This window comes from Salmo trutta, chromosome 14, assembly GCF_901001165.1.
Source record: "Salmo trutta chromosome 14, fSalTru1.1, whole genome shotgun sequence".
Classification (NCBI taxonomy): domain Eukaryota; kingdom Metazoa; phylum Chordata; class Actinopteri; order Salmoniformes; family Salmonidae; genus Salmo; species Salmo trutta.
In genome coordinates, this window is record NC_042970.1 from 66,862,171 (window position 1) to 66,888,815 (window position 26,645).

Here is a 26,645-nt window from a genome sequence, read left to right on the forward strand (position 1 = left end):
GCGAGAGGATTTACTCCGCCCAAAATCTGTCCGAGTGAGATAAGCCCTTTTTCTGTACGGAGGTATATGAGGGTGTCGGAAGTTGATTTACGTTAGGCTTATTTGATCGAATAGAAGTTTCGTAATGTTTAGGCTATTACACATATATTGATATAAGTGGATGAACGTGGCATTCTGGCAACTTTGAGAAAAACTACTTAGTTGTGCTTGTTAACACTCGTATATGCCCTCTCATTGGCTAGAATGGTCCCACCTGATCGCGCCTGCCTTCAATCATTGAGGGCATATATTTCCATCGTTAAAGTGGTCACTCGGTTATCTACTCAAATATAATATATCATCTTCGATAGTGTTCAGTTTTTCAAGATGTCGTCGCTGGAACAGAGACTCTCCAGAATCGAGGAGAAACTAAAGCAAGAAAATAAAGAAGCTCGTAGAAGAATTGACCTCAATATCGACATGAGTCCACAACGTTCACGTCCGAGGCCAAGTGAGTATCCGTGGGGGAGTCGGTAACGGAGAGAGGACAGGGAAAATAAACGAAAGGAGAGGCAGAGAGAGGGGGTGTAATAGGGATATGCTGCTGCTGTTAGTTAACATGCTAACAAGCTAAATGGATAAACAAATACCCCAGCTCGGGACGTTTCCCTGCCCAGAGGTGTCATGCGTGAGCACGTATATAACATATCACAAACTTTTTGAAACTATGTAAACCAGCATTTGATATCAGTGCAACGTTGTAACAGAAACAACTAAATTTAAATCCCGAACTGTGTCTTGGTTCTGTCCTATCAACTGCTGGCTAGCAGCTAGCTCTAGCAGGCCTTATCATCCATCCGTCAGACAATTTGTTGTTAATTTCTCGGCACGGAACAATTAGCTGTCTTCAGTATTTGACATGTATATCTGGTCTAATATGGTTCATTAAGCAGACATGGCGTGTGTGTGTGTATACATTTCTAGCGAAACTCCCAGTATGATTTTGACCGAGTCAATGTTGTTAGTAGCCAGTTAAGCTAACGCAGCTTGCCAGTTATAGCTGACAAGTTTGTTCACGCAACTAACGTTCAAGATAGCTAGCAAGCTACCTACCCCTGAAAGTGGCTCTTGTCACGTCCAAAAATTGCACGAGTATTGTGGTGTTAGTAACTACAACACTAAACAACAGCTGTTATCTTGTCGGTGTTTCCATTTTCTAAACCAATTTATCTTCTGAGTTCGTGTTACTAGGTGACCTAAACTGGGACATGCTTAACACCTCGGCCATCCTACAATCTAAACTTGATGCCCTCAATTTCACACAAATGATCAATGAACCTACCAGGTACAAATCCGTAAACACGGGCACCCTCATAGACGTCATCCTAACTAACTCGCCCTCCAAATACACCTCTGCTGTTTTCAATCAAGATCTCAGCAATCACTGCCTCATTGCCTGCATCTGTAATGGGTCTGCGACCAAACGACCACCCCTCATCGCTGTCAAACGCTCCCTGAAACACTTCTGCGAGCAGGCCTTTCTAATCGACCTGGCCGGGGTATCCTGGAATGACATTGACCTCATCCCGTCAGTAGATGATGCCTGGCTATTCTTTAAAAGTGCCTTCCTCACCATCTTAAATAAGCATGCCCCACTCAAAAAATGTAGAACTAGGAATAGTCCTTGGTTCACTCCAGACCCGTCTGCCCTTGAGCAGCACAAAAACATCCTGTGGCGTTCTGCATTAGCATCGAATAGCCCCCGTGATATGCAACTTTTCAGGGAAGTTAGGAACAAATATACACAGGCAGTTAGGAAAGCTAAGGCTAGCTTTTTCAAACAGAAATTTGTATCCTGTAGTGCTAACTCAAAAAAGTTCTGGGACACTAAAGTCCATGGAGAATAAGAGCACCTCCTCCCAGCTGCCCACTGCTCTGAGGCTAGGAAACACTGTTACCACCGATAAATCCACTATAATTGAGAATTTCAGTAAGCATTTCTCTACGGCTGGCCATGCTTTCCACCTGGCTACCCCTACCCCGGTCAACTGCCCAGCACCCTCCACAGCAACCCGCCAAAGCCCCCACCATTTCTCCTTCACCCAAATCCAGATATCTGATGTTCTGAAAGAGCTGCAAAATCTGGACCCATACAAATCAGCCGGGCTAGACAATCTGGACCCTCTGTTTCTAAAATGATCTGCCGAAATTGTTGCAACCCTTATTACTAGCCTGTTCAACCTCTTTCGTATCGTCTGAGATTCCCAAAGATTGGAAAGCTGCTGCGGTCATCCCCCTCTTCAAAGGGGGTGACACTCTAGATCCAAACTGCTACAGACCTATATCTATCCTACCCTGTCTTTCTAAGGTCTTCGAAAGCCAAGTTAACAAACAGATTACCGACCATTTTGAATCCCACCGTACCTTCTCCACTATGCAATCTGGTTTCAGAGCTGGTTATGGGTGCACCTCAGCCACGCTCAAGGTCCTAAACGACATCATAACCACCATCGATAAGAGACATTACTGTGCAGCCGTATTCATCGACCTGGCCAAGGCTTTCGACTCTGTCAATCACCACATTCTTATTGGCAGACTCGACAGCCTTGGTTTCTCAAATGATTGCCTCGCCTGGTTCACCAACTACTTCTCTGGTAGAGTTCAGTGTGTCAAATCAGAGGGCCTGTTGTCCGGACCTCTGGCAGTCTCTATGGGTGTGCCACAGGGTTCAATTCTCGGGCCGACTCTTCTCTGTATACATCAATGATGTTGCTCTTGCTGCTGGTGATTCTCTGATCCACCTCTACGCAGACAACACCATTCTGTATACTTCTGGCCCCTCTTTGGACACTGTTAACTAACCTCCAGACGAGCTTCATTGCCATACAACTCTCCTTCCGTGGCCTCCAACTGCTCTTAAACGCAAGTAAAACTAAATGCATGCTATTCAATCGATCACTGCCTTCACCTGCTCGCCCGTCCAGCATCACTACTGTGGACGGCTCTGACTTAGAATATGTGGACAACAACAAATACCTGGGTGTCTGGTTAGATTGTAAATTCTCCTTCCAGACTCACATTAAGCATCTCCAATACAAAATTAAATCTAGAATCGGCTTCCTATATCGCAACAAAGCATCTTCACTCATGCTGCCAAACATACCCCCGTAAAACTGACCATCCTACCGATCCTCGACTTCGGTGATGTCATCTATAAAATAGCCTCCAACACTCTACTCAACAAACTGGATGCAGTCTATCACAGTGCCATCCGTTTTGTCACCAAAGCCCCATACACTACCCACCATTGCGACCTGTACTCTCTCGTTGGTTGGCCCTCGCTTCATACTCGTCGTCAAACCCACTGGCTACAGGTTATCTACAAGTCTCTGCTTGGTAAAGCCCCGCCTTATCTCAGCTCACTGGTCACCATAGCAGCACCCACTCGTAGCACGCGCTCCAGCAGGTATATCTCACTGGTCACCCCCAAAGCCAATTCCTCCTTTGGTCGTCTTTCCTTCCAGTTCTCTGCTGCCAATGACTGGAACGAACTACAAACATCACTGAAGCTAGAGACTCAAATCTCCCTCACAAGCTTTAAGCACCAGCTGTCAGCAGATCACTGCACCTGTACATAGCTGGGCTGTTTACAGATGGGCTATCTACCTACCTCATCCCCATACTGTATTTATTTATTCATCTTGCTCCTTTGCACCCCAGTATCTCTACTTGCACATTCATCTTCTGCACATCTACCATTCCAGTGTTTAATTGCTATATTGTAATTACTTTGCCACCATGGCCTATTTATTGCCTTAACTTACCTAATTTGTACTCACTGTATATAGACTTTTTGTTTTCTTTTGTTCTACTGTATTATTGACTGTATGTTTTGTTTATTCCATGTGTAACTGTTGTAGTATGTGTCGAATTGCTATGCTTTATCTTGGCCAGGTCGCAGTTGCAAATGAGAACTTTTTCTCAACTAGCCTACCGGGTTAAATAAAGATAAAATGTCTGATAAGCCGTAATTTGTTTTGCGTGAATGCTGTTCTCATATTTTGGACATGATGGATATTTCTTTATTTCGGCAGTCTTGAACATCTTTGGCAGATAATGTTTTGGTCATAATGTAGACCAACACATCTGGCAGAATGTTTGGGCATAATATAACTGGTTAGCTAGAGACTTTGCCAGCTAAGCCACCAAAATGCACAATGTGGAATTATATCCCAACAGCCCTGATTTAGGATCAGCCGATATGAAGGTCAAACATTTCAAACAGACTCCTGCCCAATGCTTATGGGTGAATTTCATCTTGCACCATTCAATGCCAGCCACGTTCAGTGTAATGTGGTGATATGGGTACTCAACCCTATGCTGATAGTGGTGGTGTTGTCCTGAGGTCAATTTCTATACTTTTCAATCAAGGTATTTGATGTGTTTTCTTCTCACTTATTATCCCCATCAAATCTGACATGAATGATCCAGTGGGGTTTGCTTTACAACCAGCCTCATTGGAAAGCTAACGGCATGGGAAGGCAAAGATGGTGTGGTAATGCCTCCCTCTTATCTTTGAGGTGCTAGTGTTTATTTTTTTTATTTTTTTCGCACACATAGCATATCAACTGGTGTATCTGAGGTGCTCTTGATTTGAACCTTCCTTCATTTTGTTTTGTGTGTGTTTGTTAGTATGGGGTTGTAGTTCATTGGTATGTGTGTGGTAGTCTATTGGTGAGTCTCTGTGGGTGTTAGACAGGGTATGTGTGAGTGAGTACTTGGCACTGAACAGTGCAGTAATGTGTACGTGTGTATTTTCTCTCCTCTGTCCAGTCATCGTGATCCAGCTCAGTCCTGCTCCAGCTCCTTCCCAGCGTGCAGGTATCATTCAATCATCGCTCTCTCTCTCTCTGCCACTGCACCCTCCATCCTTCCCTCTCTTTCTCACAATCCATTCTTTATCCCTCCCCTTACTCTCCTATCTCTCCCCGTCTCCATGTCACTACTCCTATTCAACAGCAAGGGAACATTTCATCCTCAGCAGCTCAGAACAGAACGACGCTAGTAACTTCATACATTCTTCAGATGGTTTCACCAAACATGAATGACTGGCCTGAATGATATCTTACCAGCGCGTATACATTATCCTTAGATTTGAATGTAGGCCTAAATTAATTGCAGTACACAACACACAGCCAATGTATTCTCCTCTCACAAAATATGTGTAATAGGCTAAGGCTATTGTTGTGTAAAATTTATATTTAGCCCTCAATTGTGTACAGCACACCCTAAAATATTCAAAGACTATTCTGACCCGTTTTTTTCTCCAAGTGGCCATTTGCACTATATCCCCAGTTGGTCGCCACTCTCACCTGCACTCTAATCTCATTCTCCCTCCATCTTTCCATCCCTTCTTCTCTGTGTGTGAATGCCAGTGGCAGGGCAGTGCAGTGAGTGTGTATGCCTGGGTCTGCGTGTGTGTGAGGATATTATTAACCCCTGTTTTGCTGGATGCAGAGACACGGTGCATGTGGCTTCCTGCACGGTTTTTATTACACAGTCTAATCCAGCATCCCACCACCGGTTGGTCTGCAGGAGTGCTGCTGTTGCCAAATCTGACCACCTCTTCCTCTTCATGTCTGAAGACTTGTCCTTCAGTCTGTCTGTTTGTCTGTCATGTCTTCCATCCAGGCTGGGTCTGTGTCCAAGCTGGCATTCTCTTTGCTCTGCAGTTCAGGCTGTCTAACAGGTCAATTTCTGTCTGTCTTGTTGTGCGTCTGTCGGTCTGTTTCTTCCATGCTCTCTTTCTCAGGGTCAGATAGTTGGCGCACAAAGAACACTAAGTATTCTCTCCTGGTCTCCTGGCATCCCCCTTGCAGTGGCACTGTCAATTGCCAGAGGTGCCTAAGTGGCTGCTGTGTGTGTGTGTGTGTGTGTGTGTGTCTGTGTCTGTCTGGATCTAGCTGTGTGGAGGACTGTCTGGTCTTTGCCAAACCAAGAATTGCCTGAGTCCACTACTAACCCCCACTAACCGATTCTCTCCAGTGAGCAGGTCCTGGCTGCAGGTGATTGAACCAGGATTAAAAGCTACTGCCTGGCATTGGTGCATTTTTCTCTTGAAAAGGCATTTAAAAAAACTGCTCAACACTACCTCGTTGCTTTGAAAACCTCAAACAAACAAAAGGCTCCAAAGATGCCCTTTGTCAAATGGCCCCATTCACAGATTAGGAATGGTGCGCTCTTCACACAGTGTATAAAACATATATGAATTGATTTCATCTGAAGAAAATACATTGAACGGTCTGAACTGAGGGTTGGGGGGGATTTTGGAGTCCTCTCCATGTCCTCTTCGTGGTGGTCTCTGAGGTCAGAAATCACTGAGAGCTCCAATGTTCTGCGGCCGAGGGTCCACTCCATTTGGTGGTGCTGCTAGCTAGATACTGACTGAGCAGCAGTCTGAATGCATGGTCTGTTTCTGTGGTTGCATGGCGGGTCAAAGCTAACACTACTCTCGTAGCTGGTCTCCACTGCTCAGTGCTCACCCTGTCTATATCCCTTTGAAGTGTTGTCTCCTTGAACAATAACACTTTTTGCCTTTGTGTCAAATTATGAAGTAAAACTGGATCGATTAAACAAGTCTTCAAGTTCAATTGAAGTTGTTTACCTATGCTTTGCTAATATACAGGCTAAGGGTTGTCTTGCTATTGCTAATACTTGAGGAATGTCTTGTCGAAGTGTTTGTATTGTGGTCTATAGACATTCACAGCCGACCTCTGTTGGAGACTGAACTGATATCGTTCTACTTACACTGCCCTGCTCTGTCTGTCCATCAAGGTCAAATTGACCATGGACTGCTTTCATTCACTCCTTTCGAATTCTGAATAGAAACATGAAGTCCCAAATGGTACCATTTCCCCTTATCGTGCACTACTTTTGACCAAGGCCCATAGTGCACTAAATGTGTACAAATTGAGAGGCAATGGGTGAGACCTTGAAGTAGAATGACACTGAATTTTATAAGCCAACCTATACAGTGCATTCAGAAAGTATTCAGACCCCTTCACTTTTTCCACATTTTGTTACGTTAGCCTTATTCTAAAATGTTGTTTTTCTTCAATCTACACAATACCCCGTAATGACAAAGCAAGAACTGTTTTTTTTTTTTTTTTTTGCAATAAAAAAAATTGCTGATATCACATTTCATGTACATTTTCAGACAGTTTACTCAGGACTTTGTTGAAGCACCTTTGGCAGCAATTACAGCCTCGAGTCTTCTTGGATATGACGCTACAAGCTTGGCACACATGTATTTGGGGAGTTTCTCTCGTTCTTCTCTGCAGATCCTGTCAAAGCTCTTTCAAGTTGGATGGGGAGCGTTGCTGCACAGCTACTTTCGGGTCTCTCCAGAGATGTTCGATCGGGTTCAAATCCAGGCTCTGGCCGGGCCACTCAAGGACATTCAGAGACTTGTCCAGAAGTCACTCCTGCGTTGTCTTGACTGTGTGTTAAGGATCTCGCTGCACTTTGCTCCATTCATCTTTCCGTTGATCCTGACTAGTTTCCCAGTCCCTGCCGCTGAAAAACATCCCCACAGCATGATGCTGCCACCACCATGCTTCAACGAATGGATGGTGCAAGGTTTCCTCCAGACGTGACGCTTGGCATTTAGGCCAAAGAGTCCAATCTCTGTCTCATCAGACCAGAGCATCTTGTTTCTCTGAGAGTCCTTTAAGTGCATTTTGGCAAACTCCAAGCAGGCTGTCATGTGCCTTTTACTGAGAATTGGCTTCCGTCTGGCTACTCTACCATAAAGGTGGAGTGCTGCAGAGATGGTTGTTTTTCTGGAAGGTTCTCCCATCTCCACAGAGGAACTCTGGAGCTCTGTCAGTGACCATCAGGTTCTTGATCACCTCCCTGACCAAGGCCCGATTGCTCAGTTTGGCTGGGCAGCCAGCTCTAGGAAGAGTCTTGGTGGTTCCAAACTACTTCCATTTAAGAATGATGAAGGCCGCTGTGTTTTTCGGGACCTTCAATAATGCAGACATTTTTTCGTACCCTTCCCCAGATCTGTGCCTTGACATAATCCTGTCTCGGAGCTCTACAGAAAATTCCTTCGACCTCAGGGCATGGTTTTTGCTCTGACATGCACTGTCTGCTGTGGGACTTTTATATAGACAGGTGTGTGCCTTTCCAAATCATGTCCAATCAATTGAATTTACCACAGGTGGACTCTAATCAAGATGTGGAAACATCTCAAGGATGATTAATGGAAACAGGATGCACCTGAGCTCAATTTTGAATCTCATAGCAAAGGGTCTGAATACTTATGTAAATAAGGTATTTCTGTTATTTTTTTAAATAAATTTGTAAAAATGTCAACCTGTTTTCGCTTTGTCATTGTGTAGATGAAGGAAAATTGTTTATTTAATCAATTTTAGAATAAGGCTGTAACATAATGTGAAAAAGTCAAGGGGTCTGAATACTTTCTGAATGCACTGTAGACCTGTAACTGTCAGTGTATTTTGAATAGCCCGTCAGTGACAGGGAGTTAGCAGAATCCCAGTGCTCCAATGCTATTTGGCTTCCTTTCCTTAGGTCTTTCTCTGTGTCACTGTTTGGTCAAAGAGCAAGATCAATTCCACTACAACGCTGCCCTCTTCAATGCTGTAAGATCAATGATCATTAAGATGAGAGATGAGGAAAGAAGAGTGGAATTGATTACTTTAACACTAGCCTGGGTGTCAGACGACGACAAGTTTCCTAAAGCAGAAACGGTCTAAAACAGACTGGCCCCAGGCTAATAAAGGACAGCCTGTCTTCTTTTACCTTCCCTTCTTTATGATCCTCCTCTCCTGCTCCCCCCCAGCTCTTCAGCTGCCCCTGGCTAACGACGGAGGGGGGAGTCGCTCTTCGTCCTCTGAGAGCTCACCCCAGCACCATTCCTACCCCAGCCGCCCGCGACACATGCTCAACCTGCCCACGCCACAGTACGGCCTGGTGAAGAGCCTGGAGAAGTAAGACAAACGGAGTATACACACGCATGCATGAAGCAGATGCACACGGAGCATTCATGTTCTGGAAAGGGATACAGAAAGTAAAAAAAAAAAGACTCTTCCATTCACACACACACACACATTCGTCAAATGACACACCTAACCTTTTTGTGTGTCTGTGCCGTGTCCCCTTAGTGCGGAGATAGACCAGAAGCTGCAGGAGATCATGAAACAGACAGGCTACCTAAAGATCGACGGCCAGGTAAGGGACTATATCATTGCCTGAAGTTATTTTGTTTTTTGTATTTCTCTCTACTCATTAAAATAATGTGCTGTATTGACAAGGAGACACCATTATAACTGGATATCATACACAGAGCATTATGGGTACTGTAGTACATTATGCTACTTATGCCATGTATGTTTGTCATTGACATGTTGTGACTCGTCGTCTGTTCCCCTTCTCAGCGGTACCCAGCCGAGGTCAGTGACTTGATCAGCGAGGGGGAGATCGGCAGCGGCACGTGCGGTCAGGTGTTCAAAGTGCGCTTCAAGAAGACGGGCCACGTCATCGCCGTCAAAGTAAGCCTTGTCCTCCAACCACAGCTTGTTGGCATTAAGACAATATACAATAGTACCGGATTGCATTTTAAACAGGCAGTCTGGAAGCGCGTTACATTGTCTGGCAGGGGGTCACTTCACTTTCATTATTAGCACCTCATGTCTTGAGGATGGAAAAGTCTGTCCATCCGGCCTCTGCTCTGTTTCTGTTGTCCTGGATGCATTGTCTTGTTGCAGTTTGACACTTACGATACACTATACTTTATTGTCCATTTAGATGGATATTAATTTAGTGGTGTCAGCATACAAACACAACATATTACATGCAGTACAGAACTGGAACGTTAGTACACGTTTTCACATATTCAAAGTCTCTGCGGCCTACTGTCTGACTGTGATTCGGGCCTGCATCTGCCATATATCCCACTGTTCGATAGCCTAGTGGCATGAAACTAGCCTTGCTCCTATTCTTGCTGAACAGTGGGACCCTTAATCGCCTTCCAGAGGGCAGCAGCTCGAAATGTTAGGCCTATTCTGTTATGCAAGTGCTGTGTGGATGTTCTATTGCCATAGCATTGGTTTTTCCTACTGTGGCAGAACACATAATTCCATAGCAGCCGATTTGGCCAGAGGATATAACTGTTGGAGGCAGCCCTGGGCTGTTTGTCAGTTCAGTATCACTGTTCTTTTTTTCTATCGGTTTCTCTCTGGGCTTTGGCTTCCATGGTTTATCCTCACACAATGATAGTAATTATACTGTATCGTCACCGCTACAATTAAGCATTGTTAAATACCCCCCCCCCCGTTTATCTTAACTGTTTAACTATTAGGAAGTCAGTCACTACTAGTCTATGGGGAGTTGCTTACAATGCTTATTCTTGGTATACACAGTTATGGTTACAAGCACAAACAACATGGCCTACAGGGATGATGGCAGACACTGGAGCTGTAAATGATCTATTATAGCGATGCAATTTAATATGTAGAATGCTATTGTCTTTTTCAGCCTTAACTGGCTGTTATAAACATTATAATCAGTGTGTTCTGTTAAAATACATAGGCCTACCTCTATCTTTCTAATCATATACAGTTTCACTTTTCACCATCTGGTGACTATTTGGATGGGGGGGGAATAGGTTTGGATGCGAGGGGGGATCGTTTTGGTTTGGATGGGGCTGTGGAGGTAAGATGCTGGAAACAGCTGATATTCTGTAGTGAGGTAGGTTATTATGGTTACCCAGACAGATTGGACCATGAAGCACTTATAGTGGATAATCCCCTTTAAATCTCCTTTTTAGTGTAGGATTAGTCCTAATCGGTGTCCGGGAAACCGGCAGTATGTGATTGGCTAATGGTTAAGTGCTAGACAGGTGTGCGGGGTGGGCGGCGTTGTAAATTAGTGATGCCATCCAGTCGCTTGAAGTTCTCCCTCAACTAAAATATCAACGTTGAATATTGATCACTGATTTATTGTGTGTGTGTCACCAGCAAATGCGCCGGACAGGAAACAAGGACGAGAACAAGAGGATTCTGATGGATCTGGATGTTGTGCTGAAGAGCCACGACTGCCCTTACATCATCCAGTGCTACGGCGCCATAGTTACCAACGTGAGTCACACGCACAGATAATTTTGTATGTCACACCATTTAGACCATATTGTAGCAGTTTCACTGTTCTGTTTAAAATGCCAATGTTATGTGACTGACTGTGATTGGTCCTCAGACGGATGTGTTCATCGCAATGGAGCTGATGGGGACGTGTGCTGAGAAACTCAAGAAGAGGATCCAGGGGCCCATCCCTGAACGCATCCTGGGCAAGATGACTGTGGCAGTGAGTCTATTATCTCTTGCTCTCTTATACCCTCAATTCAGGCTTTGAACAGAAACTCAAGTTCTGAATAAGAAATTGCCCTTCATTTTCAATTAGGATTCTTTATGTTCAGTTCGTCTCCTGAATTTAGTTCAAATGGAATTGACCCCATCCCGTAAAAGGTTTGTTCACCTTCTCTTCAATGTAGTAGTGTGTTACCCTTTGTGTGTCTACAGATCGTGTCGGCTCTGCTGTACCTGAAGGAAAAGCATGGTGTGATCCACCGGGATGTGAAGCCCTCCAACATTCTGTTGGACAACAAGGGCCAGATCAAGCTGTGTGACTTTGGCATCAGCGGACGACTCGTCGACTCCAAGGCCAAGACCCGCAGCGCCGGCTGTGCTGCCTACATGGCTGTGAGTCACCTTGGTGGACACACACACACACTACCATTACACTCTACCATGTTTAACCTACCGAAGTGAAGGCTGCCATTTTAAAGCACCACTATTTTTCCACCTGGGTTGCACATAAAAATGCTGAATTCTGCTGTCCTCTGTAAATGTTTTTAATTTCCCTGTGTATTGGTATAACAAATGCAGTTTCCCCCTAACCCAAGCCTGTTTGTGTCCCCAGCCTGAGAGAATAGACCCCCCAGATCCCAGCAAGCCTGACTATGACATCCGAGCAGACGTCTGGAGCCTGGGCATCTCTCTGGTAAAACACCTACACTACTACATCACACCCTATTCCCTATGTAGTGCACTTCTTTTGGTCAGTCCTGTGCCTTCGTACGTGGCACTGGCCAAAAGTTGAGAGCTTTACCTACCTTCTACGCTTTGACACTTCTCAATGTCCTGTCATCCATCTGAAAGGATCAACATGGGTGTAAGCAATATGATAATTGCTCCATCAAGCCTTTTGGTAGGCTTGGTGGACTTTCCGCCATGTTGTTTACACCCATCCAGCTTTTCACATCTTCTATTGTTGCCCGACATCAAACTTGTCATTATGGAAAAGTATAAACACACAACGATGTCAGCAATCCGGTGCTCAAAATAGCATTCCTTCTCTATTTTAAGGGCAGTAAATTATCTGTTTTTAAAAGTGAATTCAGTAAATGTCAACCTAGCAAGCCAGGCAACTAAAAGCAATTTTCTAAACAATGTTTTGGTTCGTTAGCCAGTTCAAATAATGACCAGAGTATAGCTAACAACGTCTTAACTTTAGCCACTTTTTATTCCTATAATAATGAAAATAAACTCAACACCGTTATTTACAAGGTAATGGTATACGTACAGAAAATAACTTCCTGCCACAGTGTGACGAAATTTGTTGGTCATTGTATCTGAGAATTTTAGGACTCATACATCAACTCACAAAAGGATTTGGTCTGGCTGCTGTGGCAGTCTGGTAACCACAACAACGGACATGGCGGCAGTCGCAACAAGAAAACTGACAGTCACAGCGATGGGCTACAGACATTCCACTGTAGTATAAATGTAAAAGTCGTTTTGACCAGCGACACTTGTCGCATTCTAATTGTCTACAGACATGTTGTTAGACCAAGTATAAACTGGCCTTAACGCTGTAATGTGTCACCTTGGCCTGCAGGTGGAGCTGGCCACAGGACAGTTCCCCTATAAGAACTGCAAGACTGACTTTGAGGTCCTGACCAAAGTGCTGCAGGAAGACCCTCCCTCGCTCCCCCTCAGCATGGACTTTTCCCTCGACTTCCAGTCCTTCGTCAAAGACTGGTGAGACAAAACACACTGTGTGACTCATTGAGAGAGTTTATTATATATTTCTGCAGTCTTACTGCTCTCAAAACCAGTCTCTACTGACAGTACAGTTGCTAAGTAATATCAAGTGCTTTTTGTCCATTTTTACGTCATTGACTGCCTCTTTCCACAGCCTCACAAAGGATCACAGAAAAAGGCCAAAATACCACAAGCTGCTCGTAAGTCTCTCCTCTCCAGCTCTTCACACACTGATTAACCACCACCACTCTAAATCGTTATTAGGGATTACAAGAAGGAGACAAAGGGAAGAATGTTGTCTAAATTAAATGTTTAGTAGAATAAAAAATCTGTACATTAGAGAAAGTGAATGGACGCAGTGTTCTAACTCTACTCTCTTCTGCCCTTCCCCTCCCTCTCATTGTTATCCCTCTGTCTCCCCCTCCCCCAGGAGCACAGTTTCATTCGGCGCTATGAGGTGCTGGTAGTGGACGTGGCGGGCTGGTTCCAGGCGGTGATGGAGCGCACTGAGTCGCCGCGCAGCAGCCAATGTTACAGCCAGCACCAGCTCCACTCGCTGTTCAGCAGGTAGCCCCCGGCTACTGGAGCCTGCAGCCGGGAGACCCCGGAGAGGGACGGAGACACGGAGTAGGCCTATAACCCTAGACAGACAGACTGGCTCGGTGAATTGATTGATTGACTGATTGAGTCTGGATCAGGACAGACAGACACGCGGGAGAGTAGAGCTTCACACTGTAGTTAGGTGTCATCAGAAGTCATATCAGCACATGTACATTATCATCGTGAACACCTCGGCACATACTGTAGGTTACTCTAATGCATGCTCACTTTTCCATCCATTAGATACTGACGTACAGTAGTGATACTGTAAATGCATTTGTGGTTAAACACATACAGAAATACTACTCACTCACTAGTCATATCTCACGCGCCTGTATAATCTTGTTCAGTTCCAGCTCAGGCCCTAGTCATAGCTACGGGGTCTGACAACAGAGTAGTCAATACACACTGGAGCTAATTTCTGCTACATCATGTCGTGTTAAGACAATGTAAAAGTCCCTACGGCAAGCCCAGAGGCCCAGTTTCATCCGCAGTGATGGCTAGGCTCAGAAGTGGAAGGTTCAGTGCAATATTCAGCCGGGTGTTTTATTTCTATACTTACTCTTCAACAGGTTGTGTGTGTGTACTAAGACACAAGTGTACGCTCACTATTATGGATGGCATATAGCTGTCCCACTGTAGCTCTAACAGACCAACTAGACCCGCTGTATTTGTTTCAGTCTGGATTCAGTCTGGTTTTTAACCATAGTTTTGAAAATACTATAGATGACAAACATCAACTTTGATTCAAATGCTTAGAGAGAATATCAACAAGTACGTGTTCTAGCAGCTTTGAATTGAGAAAAACTGCAAAAAAATACGAAAAAAGTAGGGTTATGCGTAGCTCTGTAGAAAAGGTGTTTTGTATTTATTTTCAGTTCAGGATGGTTTTGAGTGGAACTGGATAATAGGTGGAGGGATACAGAGGAGGAGAAAAGGATGAGGAGAGGACAACAAAAGTCTGCCTTTTATCGGACTTGGTTTACTGCATTTACCCCAGCTGCTGTGGTGAAACTCAGTCAGGGAAACTGTACTGCCAGGTAGATGAGATTTAAAGCAGTGTTGCTTATTGTTGAAGAGAAGTGTTACAAAAGAAAACTGTTTGGAGGGGAGGCGTGAGTTATTTTTGTCAAGAGACAGGAGCTTGCCCTTTACAAATAATACAATAACATATTTTTGGCTGTGGGGCATTTCAACCCTCTCTGCTCTTTCTCAATGGCACTCAGACACTCACCCTCTCATCTTTCTTTCATTCTTTCTGCTGTTCCATCTTTTAGAGGCTCCACAGTTTTGTCAAACCAAAGGTGGTAGCTGTCGGTTGAGGGTGTCACACAAGGCCCTCTGACTGTTGCCTCCCCTCCTGCAGGGCCAGAGCCAAAGCCAGGTAGAGAAGACTACCCCCCCCCCCCCCTAGCATTAGGAGTTTGCAAGATGGCACTGACAGATCTGGGATCAAACTTCCCCAACACACACCAAGCCAAATCCTATGCTAGACACAGACACGATAGGAGAGGGAGATCAACGGTATGTCAGAGAAATGGAGAGAGGGAACCGGAAACGTCGACTATGAATATGTGCAGAAGAAGAGCTAGGGAGAAGCAAGATGAGGAAAGGGGAGGAAAGAGTTGGATTAAAAAGTATTTGGGATGAAAGGATGAGGTGAAAAGGAGCGGAGGAAGAGAAGGATAAGAAAGTGAGACAGAAGGTCAAGAGGGGTACACGACAGAAAGTTAAGGGCCGTCTTGAGCTAGTGAGGGAGAGTGACTGAGCAGAAAAGTGAGTGTTTTGATAACGGAGAGATGTAAGGAAAGAGATTTTGGAGCCCTGAATTCAGCCATAGGCAGGCAATGGATCAGATGCTAAAGCTAGCTGGACATTGTAAAAGCTTTCAATGGTGTTGCACCAATATACCAATTATGATTTTTAGGGAGTGAATTAGGATTTGTTTTGATTGTTTGCTGTTCTATTCATTATTGTATCTTTCAAAAAATATTTAATTATTTATTACATTGCTACTACTGCTGCTAAATTTTTGCTTTAGACTCTGCTGTTGATAATTGTCCCCCAAAGGACAAATACTTATCTTTTTAAACCAAATAAGTGAAGTAATGCAATGTCTTTACAGTTACCAAATACAGAAAAGCATGTCTGATGGTGTGAGGGAACACTGACAGAGAGCTAAACCTATAGATGAGTAGCATAGGTTAACGTCACTAAACTAATCCACACAGATTTACACCTCACCTGTATCTAACAATGTAATAGTATGTTGTAGTCACAATTATATCGCACTACAGCACCGCAAAGTCTAGTCGTTATTAGTGAAGGAGTGTCCGTCTGTCCGTCCTGACCTGTGAACCTTGACCTTTTGCTCCCTGATCTTGGACATTGTAGTCTAGGGTCACCCTGATTTAAAATGGTCTGTCTACCTGACCGTCTGTCTGTCCGTGGGCCTCCTGGAAGCTCAACCCTTGACGTTACACACCAAAGGTGTCATCAACGAAAACGAGTTATTGATATTCTAATTGATTACTAGGACTACGATATATTCAGAGTTTCTCTGTAGCTAGTGAGGGATAGGGGAAGGGGGTGCTTTAGGGGTAGCAATGCCTGTGTGTGTAGAATACAGGGAGAGACTTGTACTCTGACAAAGCCTGGGCACAGCAATCACACCCACTCAGCCAGACAGACCTATTTACTGTGTAAACTGGTACTGTAATAAGCCACTGCTCACCATCACCAAGTCTTGGGAGAGTTCAGGAGATTGGCTGTGTTGCAGGTAGAATATACATGGTTCTCTTATCGTTGTGGAATAGAGAACAGTGTTGGTTCTTTGCGTTATGTTTGTCTTTGCCCCGCCACAAATCATCATGTACTTACTTTGAACCATGGCTCTTTGATTTTGGTTCTATAGGCAATCAGGTAGTAATGACAGACACATTATTATATAATCTAGGCTGCCTGGCCCACTTGCTAAAACAAAGTTTTAAAATACTGACTATGTATTTCTATTAGTACTATTTACATGCTCTCTACCTCTTGGGTTGTCCAAAATCACTAGAAAGTGCACTCTATTCCCCCAGTCTTGGCTGTCCAGTGCTGTGTCAGACCCAGTCTCCCACTGTCAACTTTCTCTTTTGTTTTGCTGTTGTCTGTTTATAAGCACACACACGTGGTTTGAAAACACCTGACAGGTGACTGTGCCACTCTTCACCTTTCTGAAAACAACAGGAACTTTTTGTTGTTGTTGGTTTAGTCCATAACCGAATGACTTGGGTGTTTTTAGTGTGTGTTCGTAAAATGTATAATAATTTTTAAAAAAGTTTGAATACTAATTCTAACCCATTGCCAAGGACAGCGGTGGCGCGCCACACACACACACACCAAATGTAGGCTATAGACAGTATGTCCACAGTGGTGATGATTGACTGCCGTTTAGTGGCTTTGTGTGTTCTTAGCAGGCAGTGGCAAAGCCAGCGCTGTTAAAGATGTACTCTGGTAGGGTGCATCTGAAATCACACCATATGTTGTGCATTACTTTATCACCAGGGCTCATAAGACCCCTGGTCAAAAGTAGTGCACAATGTAGTGACTAAGGTGCCATTTTGGATGCACGTAGTAGTCTGCTGCTGCGCTGTACCTTGGGGGTGGGAGGGTGTGTCATCGCCCCATCTGTAAGTAAAACCAAATATCATTTTCACTATGCAGTCATTCAAATCCGTCAGCTTGCTGTACGTTAGGGAGTCCTCCTGTATATAAACATATGGTGATGAAACTGGACTTGGTGACCAATATGAGATCTTCTCCCTAGTACGGTTGAAATCATGCCTTCAGCTAGTCCAGAGGGAAAATGAGTAAAGTGAGAGACGTGTTTTTGAGTGAGCTGACTATTTAAGGATTGTATTGGGGTTGGGGCCGTAGGGTTGTAGTTTTTGGGGTGGGTTAAATGGGGTTTGGGAGTTGCTAGTCCAATGCTGTAAGTATATCAATTGCATGTTATTGTCGCTGATGTAACTGCTATTGATTTTAGATTATGTTTGGGGGGGGGGGCACAACTATCTTTATTTATAATTTTTTTACATATTCTTTTTTTGCCAAATGTTTAATTGTTTACTTAGGAAAAGACACTTTTGCCTTTATGTTCTCTTGACTTGTTTTCAATCTGCTATTTGCAATATACATTTTTACTTGTATTGTCGTTTAGTTGGTTTCATGGCGAGAATGAGTTGTCATTTGTGTAGATCTTAGCAACAGACCATTTTTGTAATTTTTTTTTGTTGTCTGTTCTTAAATGTGCCGTGTGTCTTTCATTCAATTAGCTGTGAGGATGGATGGAGGGCAAGGTCTGTGTCTTGGAAGTGTTTTGTCTACCAAAAGTCTATGATTATTATTTACCTTTTTCGTCCATTTAAAAAGAAACATTTTTACAACTTTTATTATATTCAGGGAAAAGATGACACCAAATTGAATAAATACATTTCCAGATGATCCTAGAGAGTGGTTGAGATGGCAAGGGTGTGACAGTGTAGTTGGAGAAGTCTTCTTTCTGTCGTTCCGGAACGCCGGGGTCAAAGTTGTCTTTTTCTCGCAAAGCGGAGCGATCACGTTCACTGCTCCGTTTAGCCACTTCACGCTGTGTCGCTGTGAAACCCTTGGTCCTCCGATATCCTCTTAACTGAATTTGTTTTATTTCTTTCAATGATCAAAATATAACGATTGATGTTTCTCGGTTTAAATCTTTCGTGCCATTTTATTTTTTTATTTCTACCCAGAAGTCCCACTTTGTTTTTGTGGTTCTCTGATGCTGTATTAAGCTGTATGGTCAAACTAATTTGACTACATTTGAAATGTCACCCTATTCCCAAAATGGTGCACCTAAAGTAGTGCACTACATCGGGAATGGGGTGCCATTTGAGACGAAGCCAATGAGAGAGCGTCTTATTAATGCTGAAATAGTCATGAATGGCGTTTGCACTTGGACAGCTTTTGAGTCGGGTTGGGAGCTCTTTCGGGTTGCAGACGTCCAGTTTGACCAATCCCAGACCTGCGACTGGCAGAAAAAAACTGATTTCAACAATGTATATGTATTTTCACTATTTATTTATTAGTCTGTTTTTATATATATTTTAAGCCAAACAAGACACACATGGTAATGAGAATTGTCTGTCATTGGCCTTGCCGTTGATACAAAAGCCAAATATCAAACCACACTAACCCACAGGAAACATTGCTATTATAATGGAGTGGTTTATTAAAGTCTAGATGCTGTATGCTCTTTTAGTACTGGCTTGGCTGAGCTGTAGGATGTCTGGCTTCATGTTTGTGTACTTTAGTGTGTGTGCACTCATTTAATTGAAATCCTGCTCAGTCAAGCCAAACAGAGGTTATGGTTTTATATCTTAACATTTACAACATGGGTGGTATTAAAGAAAGTGCTATGCTAACAACCACTTAAGTTAGCTCCTACTGTTTGAAACTTGGATTGGTTTTACACAAGTAATGAATTATCCTTCTGAAACAGACTAGCAGTCAACGTTTTACGCATACTATGACTGAAGTAATAGTTGTCTATTCCGAAGTGGACTGATTGGCTCGTATTTAACCTGCACTCTTGTAGCGAGGTGGAAACCGTTTTTAAAATGTTGGTAACGAATAATTTGCTTGTTCCCTAGGGTTTCTAAATGCAGTATTGCATGACTTGCTCGATTTGAAAGTGGAAAATTGTGTACTTTTTCCATCTCCATTGCAATTCCATGGCTTTTTGTTTGTATGTATAACTCAAAGGGTTTGTTCTGACGGTTGTATCAATCTACACAGCTACTGTCTCACTCTGCTTTTCGCTGTCTTTTCATTTTCCGTTTAATTTCCTGTATTTCAAACAGAATAAATGCCATTATATTGTGAATACCTCAGGATTTTTTTGGAGACAAATCAAATAAAGAAAAGAAAAGTTGCAGAGATGTGTTACATGAGTCCTTATTGCCTGAAGCCTGCCTGCCTCTTATGACTCAAACAATGTTAGTTTTTATAAAGCTTAAGCATATTGTTGTATTTTCAGTAGGAGTCCTACAAATAGATTCATACCTTGGACACCACGGATGTATTCATTATGCACCAAGCAGAAGAAAACAGAGGGACTACCTGGATTTGTCCAATAAGAAAGCTGCCTTTTTTTTCTTTTCCGAAATGCTTTGTGCTGCCTGCCCTTATGAATACGACCCAAGTGACTAGAATTCTTTGGCCAATCAACGACTTCAATTAATTATACTCTGAGTGCCTATCTGCATAAGCCCAAAGGACTTTCCATGGTCCCCCCAGCCATTCTTGTCTAGTATTGCTCTCCCACCTCTGGACTCTTGAGATGATGCCACAGATGATAGCTGGGTCTATTTCATACTTTTCCCCCACCTTTTTGATAATGGCCTTGTACTTCATTACGTCATTCTTATCATCGTCAGACATTCTCTCAGATGCATGCATCTTTGTTAGGTTCTAATTCTGAGAGTAAAAACTCACCGGACACTACGAAAGCTTAAACCATGTTTATTCTACGCAGAGGGTCAATACAGCTGCATTACATTTACATTTACATTTAAGTCATTTAGCAGACGCTCTTATCCAGAGCGACTTACAAATTGGTGCATTCACCTATAATATCCAGTAGAACAACCACTTTACAATAGTGCATCTAAATCTTTTAAAGGGGGGGGGGTTAGAAGGATTACTTTATCCTATCCCAGGTATTCCTTAAAGAGGTGGGGTTTCAGGTGTCTCCGGAAGGTGGTGATTGACTCCGCTGTCCTGGCATCGTGAGGGAGCTTGTTCCACCATTGGGGTGCCAGAGCAGCGAACAGTTTTGACTGGGCTGAGCGGGAACTGTGCTTCCTCAGAGGTAGGGAGGCGAGCAGGCCAGAGGTGGATGAACGCAGTGCCCTTGTTTGGGTGTAGGGCCTGATCAGAGCCTGAAGGTACGGAGGTGCCGTTCCCCTCACAGCCTTGATGTTAGTGGAGAACGACAGGGTGTTGTCCAGGGTCACGCCAAGGTTCTTAGCACTCTGGGAGGAGGACACAAGGGAGTTGTCAACCGTGATGGCGAGATCATGGAACGGGCAGTCCTTCCCCGGGAGGAAGGGCAGCGCCGTCTTGCCGAGGTTCAGCTTGAGGTGGTGATCCGTCATCCACACTGATATGTCTGCCAGACATGCAGAGATGCGATTCGCCACCTGGTTATCAGAAGGGGGAAAGGAGAAGATTAATTGTGTGTCGTCTGCATAGCAATGATAGGAGAGACCATGTGAGGATATGACAGAGCCAAGTGACTTGGTGTATAGTGAGAATAGGAGAGGGCCTAGAACAGAGCCCTGGGGGACACCAGTGATGAGAGCACGTGGTGCGGAGACAGATTCTCGCCACGCCACCTGGTAGGAGCGACCTGTCAGGTAGGACGCAATCCAAGCGTGGGCCGCGCCGGAGATGCCCAGCTCGGAGAGGGTGGAGAGGAGGATCTGATGGTTCACAGTATCAAAGGCAGCAGATAGGTCTAGAAGGATGAGAGCAGAGGAGAGAGAGTTAGCTTTAGCAGTGCGGAGAGCCTCCGTGACACAGAGAAGAGCAGTCTCCGTTGAATGCCCAGTCTTGAAACTGGGCATTCTCGCTCTCTTGAAGACGGAAGGGACGTAGCCAGCGGTCAAGGATGAGTTGATGAGCGAGGTGAGGTAGGGGAGAAGGTCTCCGGAAATGGTCTGGAGAAGAGAGGAGGGGATAGCGAACATGTGGGCCAACATCGCTGATGCATTTCCTAATGAAGCCAGTGATGGAGGTGGTTATCTCGTTGATGTAATCAGCGGAGTCTCAGAACATACATCACATTCAACATTATCCATTTTTTGGGGTTGAAATTATGTGAAAATAATGCTGATTCAACCTGTTTTTGACCAGTGTGCAGCCTCCACCTGTTTGGCTCTGCTTTACTTGCATTTAAGAGCAGTTGGAGGCCACGGAAGGAGTGTTGTATGGCATTGAAGCTCATCTGGAGGTTTGTTAACACAGTGTCCAAAGACGGGCCAGAATTATACAGAATGGTATCGTCTGCGTAGAGGTGGATCAGAGAATCACCAGCAGCAAGAGCGACATCATATACAGAGAAAAGAGTCGGCCCGAGAATTGAACCCTGTGGCATCCCCATAGAGACTGCCCGAGGTATGGACAACAGGCCCTCCGATTTGACACACTGAACTCTATCTGAGAAGTACCAGGCGAGGAAGTCATTTGAGAAACCAAGGCTGTTGAGTTTGCCGATAAGAATGCGGTGATTGACAGAGTCGAAAGCCTTGGCCAGGTCGATGAAGACGACTGCACAGTACTGTACTTTTATCGATGGCGGTTATGATATTGTTTAGGGCCTTGTGCGTGGCTGAGGTGCACCCACGACCAGCTCGGAAACCAGATTGCATAGCGGAGAAGGTACGGTGGGATTTGAAATGGTCGGTGATCTGTTTGTTCACTTGGCTTTCGAAGACTTTAGAAAGGCAGGGTAGGATAGATATAGGTATGTAACAGTTTGGATCTAGAGTGTCTCCCCCTTTGAAGAGGGGGATGACCGCGGCAGCTTTCCAATCTTGAGGAATCTCAGACAATACAAAAGAGAGATTGAACAGGCTAGTAATAGGGGTTGCAACAACTGCGGCGGATAATTTTAGAAAGAGAGGGTCCAGATTGTCTAGCCCAACTGATTTGTAGGGGTCCAGATTTTGCAGCTCTTTCAGAACATCAGCTATCTAGATTTGGGTGAAGAAGTGGGGGAGGCTTGGGAATGTTTCTGTGGGGGGTGCAGAGCTGTTGGCCGGGGTAGGTGTAGCCAGGTGGAAAGCATGGCCAGCCGTAGAAAAAATGCCTATTGAAATTCACGATTATTGTAGATTTATCAGTGGTTACAGTGTTTGCTAGCCTCAGTGCAGTGGGCAGCTGGGAGGAGGTGCTCTTATTCTCCATGGACCTTACAGTGTCTCAGAACTTTTTGGAGTTTGTGCTACAGGATGTACATTTCTGTGGGAAAAAGCTAGCCTTAGCTTTCCTAACTGCCTGGGTTAACCGCTACAGGGCATGGTTAACCAATCCAACCAAGTGGATTGGTTCCTAACTTCCCTGAAAAGTTGCATATCGCGGGGGTTATTCGATGCTAATGCAGTACGCCACAGGACGTTTTTGTGCTGGTCAAGGGCAGTCAAGTCTGGAGTGAACCAAGGGCTATATCTGTTCTTAGTTCTACATTTTTTGAATGGGGCATGCTTATTTAAGATGGTGAGGAAAGCACTTTTAAAGAATAACCAGGTATCCTCTATTGATGGAATGAGGTCAATATCCTTCCAGGAAACCCGGGCCAGGTCGTTTAGAAAGGCCTGCTCGATAAGTGTTTTAGGGAGCGTTTGACAGTGATGAGGGGCGGTCATTTGACCGCGGACCCATTACGGACGCAGGCAATGAGGCAGTGATCGCTGAGATCCTGGTTGAAGACAGCAGAGGTGTATTTAGAAGGCAGGTTGATCAGGATGATATCTATGAGGGTGCCCGTGTTTCCGGATTTAGGGTTGTGCCTGGTAGGTTCCTTGATAATTTGTGTGAGATTGAGGGCATCTAGCTTAGATTGTAGGATGGCCGTGGTGTTAAGCATATCCCAGTTTAGGTCACCTAACAGTACAAACTCTGAAAATAAATGGGGGGAAATTAATTCACATATGGTGTCCAGGGCACAACTGGGGGCTGAGGGGGGTCTATAACAAGCGGCAACAGTGAGAGACTTATTTCTGGAAAGGATTTTTAAAAGTCGAAGCTCGAACTGTTTGGGCATAGACCTGGATATTATGACAGAACTCTGCAGACTATCTCTGCAGTAGACTGCAATTCTGCCCCCTTTGGCAGTTCTATCTTGGTGGAAAATGTTGTAGTTGGGATGGAAATTTCTGAATTTTAGGTGGCCTTCCTAAGCCAGGATTCAGACACGGCTATGACATCAGGGTTGGCGGAGTGTGCTAAAGCAGTGAATAAAACAAACTTGGGGAGGAGGCTTCTGATGTTAACATGCATGAAACCAAGGCTTTTACGGTTACAGAAGTCAACAAATGATAGCGCCTGGGGAATAGGAGTGGAACTGGGGGCTACAGGGCCTGGGTTAACCTCTACATCACCAGAGGAACAGAGGAGGAGTAGGATAAGGGTACGGTTAAAGGCTATAAGAACTGGTTGTCTAGTGTGTTGGGAACAGAGAATGAAAGGAGCAGATTTCTGGGCGTGGCAGAATAGATTCAGGGCATAATGTACAGACAAGGGTATGGTAGGATGTGAGTACAGTGGAGGTACACCTAAGCGTTGAGTGACGATGAGAGAGGTTTTGTCTCTGGAGGCACCAGTAAAGCCAGGTGAGGTCTCCTCATATGTGTGGGGTGGGACAAAAGAGCTATATAAGGCATGTTAAGCAGGACTGAGGGCTCTACAGTGAAATAAAACAATAAGAACTAGCCAAGACAGCAGTAGACAAGGCAAATTGACATTAGAGAGAGGAATACAGCAATCACAGGTGTTGATCAGGAGAGCTAAGACAACAACGGGTAAATGGCGATGAATAGGCAGAGCAGGTCAGTTAGGTACATACAGGACCTGAGTTTGAGGCTTGATAACGCCCACTCATACAGTAAAGTGGATGAGAACACCACTGGGGGAAACTACTCCAGTGATGTTCTTGCCAGAGCTCAATGATTAATTAAACTCAGCTGTTACCTAGCAGTCTTTGATTCAGACCATTGTGAAAAATACGACATATCATCTACTGTCTCATTTAAACGTAGGCATTAATGATTCATTGTGATTAAGTTTTTAGCATACATTTTTACAAACGTGAAGCCACTCCTAATACCACAGACCCACATTTTTTTTATAAACTACCCCCCCCACCCTGTTTGTTCCCATCCCACCATTTGATGTGAATCAAAGAATAAACAAATAACAATAACAACAAAAACAAGCAAACAAGACACACATTCAACAGGTCCTGGTGGGGACAGGTAGACAGGACACCTTTTAATAACAAATTCTACATTTGTATTTGGGGGACGTCAGTGTGTTGAAGTATATATGGTGAAAACATTGTTGTAGGGGGTATAGCTTATTCGGTTTTGTCAACCTGATTAGATACAATTAAAAAATGATGTAAAAATAATACCAATACCAATATAATAACACATATAATGTATAGAAATAAATAGTAATAGCAGCTTGGGTGTTAGAGGAAACACTAGGGGGGAATCAGATCATCTGTAGCTGTAAAGAGTTGAGGAGTGGGGTCCAGTTTTTGTTGAAGAATTTAATTTTGTCTTTGGATGCTGTAATTTTTCCCATTGTGATGTGGTCTGTGAGAAGTATAAATAGAAAATAGACTATTAGTTTTGTTTTTCTAGTTGAGTAAAATTGTTTTCTTGGCGATATTTAAGGTTATTAAAATGGACTGAAGATATCCAAGAAGGCAGGGGGGAGGGTGGAATGCTGTGACCCAGTAGGGTGGACCGTTTGTGTATGGTCTCTACAGAATTGTGGGGTGGGTGGACAGAGCCATGTGGCGTGAAAGTAGTTGTCTGGGGTGTGGTTCATTAATTTTGATGCATTAATATAATATTTCCCAATCCTTTGTTTTTTTCCTAGCACTTTATTCAACTCATCATCAAACCGGCATTTATCTAACATTCTTCTTGTTCACGACATCCAAATCTAATGTAATGAGGAAATATGCAGGCTTTTTCTCCCGCTATATATATTTGTGCTCCCTGTGTCTTGCACCGTCACTCTGAATTCTTGAAATAACATGACTACAACCTTAGAAATAAAACATGGATTACAATCTGGATAAGTATCAGTATGTAGGATATCTGGTGCCAACCACAATCATGTAATGTAATCACACACACACACACACACACACACACACTGAGATACTTGTCATAATAACATCTTACAGAACACATACTAACATTCTCAGTTTGGTAACTGATATAGAATTTTGTTATCAATGTTCATAAACTTCAATTAATCTACTCAATCTGCAACCCAGAGTTCGTAAAGTTCTGGTTTAAATGAAACAGACAGAATTCCCAGCTTACAATAGTCAAAATGTTTATTTACGAGGGCACTCTGCAGTTCATATACAAAGACCTCTATTTTATACCAGGCTCCTTCTTTACGCACACACACACACACGAAACTTTAGGAGAGTTATCTCCTTCTCCAGAGTTCTCAACACTGTATATCACACACATTCCTCTCTTTCCCAGTCCAACCCAGTTAGACTTATGTTTAACATTTTAATTACTCATTATACATGCTGCATAAACTATATCACTAATAGTTATGTTTCAGGGTAGAATTTTTTCATCATTTATCTTTAAACATATACATTATTTTATCAGTAACATGTATTTATTCGTAAAAAAACATTGATTACATTGCTGATTTCTACCATACACTCAGTGTATCTTGAAGCACTATTTCACTTATCTTTATTTTGAATCAATAATTTGTATGTAGTTTAATCTGTGATTAATAAAGGGTGTTAAGATACAGGAGGTTTCCTGGTGGCGTTACTTTTTGGGGTTGTGATCCACCCCGTCCTCATCCACCCAGATCTCTCCTTTCTTGGCTAGCTTCACATCTTTGTCAACAGTGAGGATGTAGGACCTGGGCTGACCCTCAGCATACTCTGCTAGGAGGTTGTCCAGCCCATTCAGTGGAGATTCCTCAGGGCAGCTATGTGTATTGCTACATTCTACTTGGAAGCCAGTGACATAGAGGCTCCGAGGGAGGGGGGTCTTCTTAAAGGTGCCTTCCAGGATGAGCATGGAGTCGCCCTTCTTGAGTTGACTCCCCTCAATGAGGTCACCGAGAGAAATCTTCTCTACC

General features: G+C 43.9%; 1 protein-coding gene across 2 annotated transcripts; it reads left to right on the forward strand.

Annotated features, from left to right (window-relative positions):
• The first annotated feature begins 53 nt into the window (after positions 1-53).
• LOC115208730 (dual specificity mitogen-activated protein kinase kinase 7) lies at positions 54-19,659 on the forward strand. 2 transcript variants are annotated; one of them, XM_029777050.1, is made up of 12 exons: positions 54-490; positions 4,813-4,860; positions 8,846-8,993; positions 9,168-9,234; positions 9,441-9,554; positions 11,022-11,141; positions 11,257-11,364; positions 11,580-11,759; positions 11,980-12,060; positions 12,958-13,100; positions 13,258-13,303; positions 13,534-19,659. In XM_029777050.1, the coding sequence occupies exons 1-12, from the start codon at positions 367-369 to the stop codon at positions 13,672-13,674; spliced, it is 1,320 nt and encodes a 439-aa protein (XP_029632910.1). In that variant the 5' UTR covers positions 54-366; the 3' UTR covers positions 13,675-19,659. The 2 variants fall into 2 exon arrangements, with proteins under 2 accessions (XP_029632910.1, XP_029632911.1); XM_029777051.1 differs by lacking the exon at positions 4,813-4,860.
• Positions 19,660-26,645: the final 6,986 nt, after the last annotated feature.

What these genes read in the sequence shown, in the direction of transcription:
- LOC115208730 (XM_029777050.1), top strand. Translation starts at nt 367, where the DNA reads ATGTCGTCGCTGGAACAGAGACTCTCCAGAATCGAGGAGAAACTAAAG. An exon ending in ACCTAAAGATCGACGGCCAG is followed by an intron (nt 9,235 to 9,440) that starts GTAAGGGACTAT and finishes TCCCCTTCTCAG; the next exon opens with CGGTACCCAGCCGAGGTCAG. An exon ending in GGAGCCTGGGCATCTCTCTG is followed by an intron (nt 12,061 to 12,957) that starts GTAAAACACCTA and finishes CTTGGCCTGCAG; the next exon opens with GTGGAGCTGGCCACAGGACA.